Below are 8162 nucleotides of genomic sequence, written 5' to 3' on the forward strand. Positions count from 1 at the left end.
TAAAAACTACGCTGAACTCCATAGATTTCTGAGCGAACTTGAATCAACATAAGGGAATATCAAAATGATATCCGAATTCATGCATTGTTACGGAAAATGAATATAGCCAAAATGGAGATCATTATCAACATAAGGTGCTCATTATCACAACAGTCGTACATGCTTTAACCTGTCAAATATGTACTGTCATGAACAAAGAAAAAATTGTATTTGATTTGCCATGGACCTGCTTGAAATCGAAGATATGGATGATGGTGCAGCACACAAATCAAATTAGCATCACAGCTTAAACCGAGGTCTGTCTACGATCAGTCTGAAACTCGACTCGATAGGCTCAATATACACAATGAAACACAAGTTTCAGTGAGATTCTCAGATTCACACAGGAAAGTTCCTTGGAACTTTAACTGGAAAAAGGATCAAAGTTGAACATGAACTGGGAAAACATTCTAAAAGTTCAGACTGGGCATGCTAGCCTGCTGCTGTTGAAAACTGCTTGTATAACCAGGCCAGAAACAACAACCAAAACAGGGGATTACATCCAGTGATTAGCTTTCATCAAGGGGATAAATGCCTCTGGTGTAGCCGCTGCAGGCGCCATTTGTACGGCTCGACCGATGTTCTTGAGATAATGTCGAGCTAGATGGGGATGGAGGTGATGGTAATGTCGAGCTAGATGGGGATGGAGGTGATGGCAATGGACCACGATCTCTCTAATTATCTGATTTTGGCACAATCGATTCAAAACACTCAGAAACTGGAGTACATGTTGACATAGTTGATGACATAGGTGATGGCTCCAGAACACTTGATTCAGAAATTTTTGCTGTTTTTGAAGGTCGGTTATCAAAGTCCTCTTCAATGTTCTGTGTAATATTAAGTTACAGTGTTGTCATCTATTTTCTGCAATCACAACAAAAATAAAAGGTAAACCTCCAACCGTTAGAAGCATCATCTGACAGTAGCTTTATTTAAAGGAGAGATAAAAATTACAATCCAGTATGTAAAAGGCAAAAGTATATAGAGATAAAAATTACCAATACATATGTGCATGTTTAAAAATTCTAGAATGAGAAAGTAAATCATATCAGCAAATGTGGTCTACCACACAGCATAAAGGAACTCAGTTGATTAAGTAGCTATATATGCGCATGTCAAAATATTCTAGGCTGCAAAACCATAAAAAACAGGAAAGATCAAGACACACATTATGATCCATTACATGAGAAGTAATATGATCTTTTTGACATTTTATTTATCCTACATCTTTGTGAGAGCCGCGGACTCAGCGCAGAACCTAAATTTTTTTCCTACATTTACATTCTCAAACAGAACTGCATTTTTCTAGTTGTCAAAATACGGTGAGCAGTAATTTTCGTAAACATCATGCCCTGTTGAATATAATTGAGACCCGTCCATCACTTATTTGTGAACTACTTTTGTTCTGGTCACCTATGTACTGAACTACTAAACACTCCTTACGAATTTACTCTGCTTCTTTCAAGTACAAACAGAATCCATCTATGTAGGAGTGCATGATGTGTTGCTTGTAAGTGAAATATAGTCTACTGTCGGCAATAGCTATATTTGTTGTAGTAAACTCGCGATTTGACAAACATATGAGACCCATCAGATGCTTCAAAAGTACCTGAACCAAAGTAGGTCTAGGCGACGGCTGATGGTCTTCCGGCAAAATCGGCGGAGGCGGTAGCAGATTGTCTTGCGGCGAAGTCGACGAGCGGGAATGGGTCCTTCCATATAGTTGGCTTGATGGCCCTTGTGGACAGAGTCTGTTCTCATTAGAGAATTGACCTTAGAACTTTGTGAGACGATGGCGGTGAAGTCAAAGGAGACGACGGCTGCGAAGTCGACAAATATAGTATAAGACAATCATAAATTCGGCAAGGAGGAAGATCAGGGAATAGTAATGCGAATTATGCCACTATATATTTTAAAATGCACAGTTACCTAAAAAAGCAGTCCTATTTGTTCTTAGTTCTTTGAGTTGGACTTTTAGACCTGGCATTTGATTTCTTGCATGGCTGATAACTGTGATGATTGTGATTCTTGGCAATTATAGTTTACTTCTCAGCTTGAACAATATGCTCTATAACCTTAATGTTCCTCACTATGCAATGATCCCAAAATATATACGAAAATAAACATGTACTTCATGCTCTTCTAATTTTTTTTCCCTGACAGAAGGGAAAACACCCAGCTTCTATTAGATAAAACAAAGTATTACAAGGTATATATGGAGAAAAGTGTCGCAGTAATAGATGCATTGTACATGTACCAGGGCTCACATATGCAAACTAATATGAAGGGGATTCATACCTCTGGTGTAGTTGCCAAAGGCAACATTGGACGGCTCAACGGGTGTTCATCACTCATCTTAAGGGCCTGAAAAAAAATCAACTCCAAATCAGAATAAGCTTTTTGCAGACGGACATCAATGTTGACTAAATCATAACTGTGAAAAAAATAGCTGATCATTCTTTTATTCTCTCAAGTGGCACCCGGCACTTAATTCTACTGAAAAATATGCCGTTCAAATTAAGTGAAGCAAGTTCATACAATAATTAGAAGGTTCAGTACAGTTCTCTGTTTCAAATTGTTTTTCTTGTGATGCGGCAAAGAAATTCTCCTACAGTTGCAAAAATCATTATTCATAGTTTAATAGTAATAATGTTCAGGCAGGCACAAATTTAGGAAAAATACCACATGAATCTGAATTGAACCGTACATGATTCACAATCGCATCTAAGTACAAAACCAACAGTGGTCCTCCATCTAAGCAATCCACGAGTACACTTGATCTCAAGATTACTAACTAAAACCAAGTCTCGCAACAGTAAGAGAAGAAGACCATGACCACCAGTATCAAGTGCTGAAGAATCGTATTAGGTGTTTTACAATTACAGATAGTCGAAGAGCAGTGAAGTGGAAGCAAAGAGGCAACCAAAGCTTGATATTCAGCTCATCTCCAGCAACAGCGGCAGCAAGGTGGCGTCAGTGACGGTCACGGTCAGGTCAAGTTTTGACGAACTTCAGGCTCTACCGCGCCGTGGCGTAGCTTCCAGGGGATACATACCTCTCGTGTAGCCACCACAGGACTCGGCGGGCGTTCTTGTTCCTCCGGCGAACTCGGCGCTTGTTCCTCCGGCGAACTCGGCGCTTCTTCCTCCGGCGAACTTGGCGGCGACATTGGATGTTTGTTAAAAAATTGCAATTTGGACAGGATGATGGAGATTATGGTCGAAGGGCAAAACCTGATGGAGATTCCGGCCGAGGACCCTTGCTTCTTATAGCAGCCAATCAAATCCGGGTCGGGCACTACATCAATTTGTGTTGGAGAAGGACACGGCCGGCCTCCAATTTTCCATCCAAATCACGATAGGAGCAGCGGAGGTTGAGAAGGATACCACGGAGGAGGCCAGAGAGGACTGGCGGCCGGAGCCGGCGGCCGGCGTACCATCCTCCATGAACGCCCACGGCGTCCGCCTTCTCCTCCGCCTCGGCTATAGCCGTGCAGCAAGCCCACGGCGTCCGCCTTCTCCTCCGCCTCGGCTATAGCCGCACCCATGGCGTCCGCCTTCTCCTCCGCCGCGGCCAGCCGTCCGACGAAGGTGCCGCCCCTCACCTACTCGTGCTCCGCCGTCGCTGCCGTCGCTGGAAAGGGAGGAAGGCGCCGCCCCTCACGTGCTCGTGCTCCGCCGTCGCTGGAAAGGGAGGAGTTTTGGATAAACCAATGAAACTTGGAGTAAAGAATCGAGGTGGGACTATTCCACGGTGAACCCAGTTGAGTTGCAAAGCTGTGCGTGTCTCAGTAGGTTCTTGCCTTCTTCACCGGATCGGAGCTTCTTGGGATCGAACTCCAATTGAGATCAATTTTTGTTTCGCTGATCAATTCTTCCAACGAACAAGGGAAAAGAAAGGCAGGCCCAGCTCGACCCATCTGGCCCATGAACGTGCCAGAAAGAAAAATCGGACATGTACGTTATTTTAGTACCACCTCGTTAGCGGCTTGTGCAAACTGAAAGCGTAAAATTACGGGAAAAAGCGTATTGTGACGGTGAACCCGACAAAGTCAATCCGTGCTTTATTATTAATTAGGGAAAGATAGCAAAAGGGCCCGTGCGTTGCACCGGGAGAACGAAATCACATGCCCCTGACCCAATAAGAATCAATCTTAGGAATAGCCACCCACAATTGGTACACCCACCATAGCTTCTGATCATGGCGTTTTAAACATAGTGGTACACTTAATTCAGAAGCCGCACCAACTACCAAGAAGGCAACCAGCTCGTATGAGGTTTTACATTGTGTTACAGGTGGCAAATTGTCTAAAAGGTTGCCACATCACCACTGTTCACTGATGCCAAATGAAAAAGTTCTACACCGGCTTCACATCATATGGCACCGCCCAGTCTGAAAGAAGGAACCCAGGTTTAGATAAAATGCTATATAAAATCATCACTGAAGCATCTCGAGCGAGTTCTTCGTCCGCCGAAAATTCCCTTTGTTCTCCAAATCAATTCTTTCTATGGCTGAAACCACCACCCCGTCATATTTTTATGTTTAGTTTAGCACACATAGTTTAGTAGTACAACATAGAGAAAAGCACAAATGTATTTAGAACTGAAAGTAAATATAAGAAGCATGACCATATTGTTGGAGATTATTAATCCAAGTCCTATAGAAAATAGAAGTGTTGAAGCAGTCTGTACACAAAGTTGCAAACCCATCCGGATGAAGTAGTCTATAAGTAGTTACGGATTGTAACGAGCTGACGTTAAAACTGAAACCAGAGCAGACACACAATTTCTCTCTCAAAAGAAAAAAAATATCATTATTATAGCCGACTACATGAATTTATAAAAAGAGAAGTGAAAAGAAAATCAAGTTACAGGTGAATAAATTACAACTACAGATTTAACAGTACCTGCACTGCGTGTAAGGTCAAATTGATTCAATTGATACTAACATTCAGCATTTCTTTTGAAAATGTCTAATGCTTATAGCCCGAAAGCTGAAAAATTCTTTGCATATTGTTTTATTTTTTTGGAGCTTATACATGTATGGGTGGGTGCATCAGTTCGGGTTTAACTAAGTAAACATCTTAATGTTGAAACTTTTGGTGAAATCGTATGACAAAGAGGAATACTTATGCAAATTTCATCAGTGTAAAGTGCCTTATTGCTGGCCTTTCCGCTATGATTGCAAGAATCAATTTGCCACCAAAAAGAAACCCCCAGAGACATATGTATTTAGACGATGCTAATGTGCACTGTACAATGGTAGAATAAAAATCATCTCAAAATTAGGTTCAACAATACATTAATTAGGTTTTTTTAGGAGCAATTACCTACTCACGTCCATGTTCACGGTAGTGGAAAAAGGAATATAATTTCTACTAAAGCAAACTACTATGCTTCCTGTACTAACCTTGGGCATTGCTCTTAGTTGCAAAATGCAACCAAAAGTGTAGTATTTAGAAGCAACGGGCGTAACTTGCAACAAAATAACTATTTGTATAGTAAATGGCCTAGTTCACTAATCAGGTAGAAACTGTTCAGGCAGGTTGTCCTTGAAGTTCTCCATGTCGTGAGCATAACTTCATTGGCTGAAAAAACTGATGATACACTTAAAATTAACAACCAACACTATGCTAGTATAAAAAACAGTAAGTCTAATGTTTCTTCCAACGAAGGATCACCCCCATTGCTATACCAAACTGAGGCTCTTTCCCTTTGTTATACAGAATAACAAAAAGGGCTATACGCCCCGCTTTATAAATAAAGCATCACACCACACAATCTTCCAAGGATGCTATACAGAATAGAGCACTACCTTACGAACAATTTCAGAGGACACTGACCAACAAATATTGGAGTTAAAATTTTCAAGTTGTGATCTCTGGCGCTCCCCGGCTTGGTTGTGATGGTCGTGGAGCACAGCCAGATCCTAGTCCTCCTGTGGACGCTGACGCGCAGATCCGACCATAGGCGAAAGAGGCCATCGACCAAGAGAAACAAATCGATAGTGGCCTAGACCATGCGAGCCCAGCGTCCTGGATCCCAGGAGCTATGGCCTTAGTGGCGACATGGAGATCATGGTCGATGCCCGGCAGAGGAACACAGCTAGCAAAGAAGGATAAATAGGAACATATTTCTCACCTTGGAGGTGTTGCTGCTGCTGCACTGAATTGTTTGAACTTTGCTATCTGTACCTCCTTGGAAACCTGAAATATGCAGATGTTAGAAAGCTTATAATTTTTATATGATGATTTTAAGAGAAGGGGAAAAGAGTATCAAGAATAGATTCGCACTTTTGGCTGTTAGCCATTACAGGCTTGAATATATCTATTTCTGTATGTGCAAACTATCATAAATCAATAATAGTATTATCGTTTAGCTATTCCATGGAACAATATCTCTGAACATTCTTGCTTCAAAGCTGTCAGAAGTTCTAGCTATGACAAAGACGTGTACTAAAAGTTCTCACAAATAACAAAAAATAAAAAGGCATATCAAGACAGGAAGATGTTTGTTTGACCAAATAGTTACCACTCTCTGAACCATATCGCCAAAAATGAGCAGGAACATGGTCGTGAACTCATCCCCAGTGATCTCTCTTTAAACCAAAACTCCCTGACATATGGTGCTTCCACTCACCTTCCTGCCACCGAAGAAAACAATCTAGATGTAGAACCCCGCGAGAGGTGGGGAATAGCAGGGGCTTGCGAGGGAACCACTCCAAATCGGCCTTGTACACCTTGAACGCGGAGCATCCATGGTTGCTCCTGTAAACGAAGTACGGCGGTGAGATGAGAAGAGCTCAGAGAGAGAGAGAGAGAGAGAGAGAGAGAGAGAGAGAGAGAGAGAGAGAGAGGAAAAGGAGCACGGGGGCAAGGGGAGAGACACAGGAGACCTGGGCAGCTCTCTTTTAGCAAACATGGAGAATAAAGGCATGAGCCTGTGTATTTCCGTTGTCAGTCTGCTCCACGCCTCCACATTGGTCAGCTCTTGTACTCTATATGGACTACTACCATATTTCTGAAACTTAAGAGTGCACAGATTAGGCCCTTCACGGCTCCCACTTAAAATGAACATCTTTACATCATGAAGCATCATTCTTGAACAGTAAGAAGTTCCAATTGGATCAAACTAACAACACATAAATACAAATCACATAATTACTAAATATCATAAATCCAGACCAGATTGTCAAGCAATAGTACAATAGCAAAAGTACACGCTGCGAATTACAACAGCAAGGGAGCATGCTACTTCCAGGATATTCATGATCTGATTATACAAAATCTAGTACTCATGTTTATAGGATGGGGTACCTCTTAGATGGAGGACTCGCGGATGGCGTTCAAATCCTACTTTCCTTTTTTTCTGAAAAAATAGTATGTTCTCTGATCTAGAGAGAAGAGATAACAAATAGTCAGTTCAATCTGCAAGAATTTAGAACATACAAATCATCTTCTATCTATTGTATAGGGAAGTACTAAGCAGCAGCAAAACTTCCATCAGCACACACGCAGCACATAGACACACGCACGCAGCGGCAGGCAAGCGCACACAGGCTAAGCACACAGCAACACGCACTCACATCACGCGGTCACCTCGGGCGTCCGGGCAGAGTAGGTCATGGACGAGGAGGTGAGGGTGGACGCGGCTGGAGCCGATCCGCCGGCCCGCCGGCTGCCGGCATGTACACCGTTCGTCGGAGTTCCCATGGGTCGAGGCAGCGACTTATAGAGAGAAAACCCTCGCCCGAGAGCGGATCCTGCCGATCTCGTCTGGATTCCGCGACCGTGGAGCGAGGAGGGGCACCGTAGAGCGGAGGGATATGGGGTCGCGGCGGGGAAGGAAACCCTCGCTTTCTCGTGCGGGGCAGCAATTCCAACGACCGATGAGTCTGGGCTGCTGCTTATGGAAACGTCAGCCCTATCCCAATAACGTAACGACAGAACGACCGCGGAACAATAGTACCACATCGGATGTAGAAAATAATATAGGTAAAAAAACTAAAAGCGTAAATTCATGAGAAGAAGCGTATTGTGACAGTGAACCCGACAAAGTCAATCCGTGCTTTATTATTAAAAATTAGGGAGAGACTAGCACATATCCCCGTGCGTTGCAACGCGA

General features: G+C 42.8%; 1 protein-coding gene across 9 annotated transcripts; it reads right to left on the reverse strand.

The window, feature by feature from the left end:
* Positions 1–314: 314 nt before the first annotated feature.
* Positions 315–7953, reverse strand: LOC123078837 (uncharacterized). 9 transcript variants are annotated; one of them, XR_006437739.1, is made up of 10 exons: positions 7624–7953; positions 7355–7431; positions 6934–7058; positions 6678–6805; positions 6180–6244; positions 3273–3722; positions 3095–3194; positions 2338–2403; positions 1649–1859; positions 315–903 (listed from the first exon to the last, which is right to left on the reverse strand). XR_006437739.1 is itself a non-coding variant. In XM_044501465.1 (8 exons), the coding sequence occupies exons 3-7, from the start codon at positions 6972–6974 to the stop codon at positions 1800–1802; spliced, it is 360 nt and encodes a 119-aa protein (XP_044357400.1). In that variant the 5' UTR covers positions 6975–7058; positions 7355–7431; positions 7624–7952; the 3' UTR covers positions 315–903; positions 1649–1799. The 9 variants fall into 9 exon arrangements, 2 of the variants coding, with proteins under 2 accessions (XP_044357400.1, XP_044357401.1); XR_006437738.1 differs by having other exon boundaries at positions 6678–7058; XR_006437742.1 differs by lacking the exons at positions 3095–3194; positions 3273–3722 and having other exon boundaries at positions 7637–7952.
* Between the last annotated feature and the right edge of the window lie 209 nt (positions 7954–8162).

This window comes from Triticum aestivum, chromosome 3D (assembly GCF_018294505.1).
Source record: "Triticum aestivum cultivar Chinese Spring chromosome 3D, IWGSC CS RefSeq v2.1, whole genome shotgun sequence".
NCBI lineage: Eukaryota > Viridiplantae > Streptophyta > Magnoliopsida > Poales > Poaceae > Triticum > Triticum aestivum.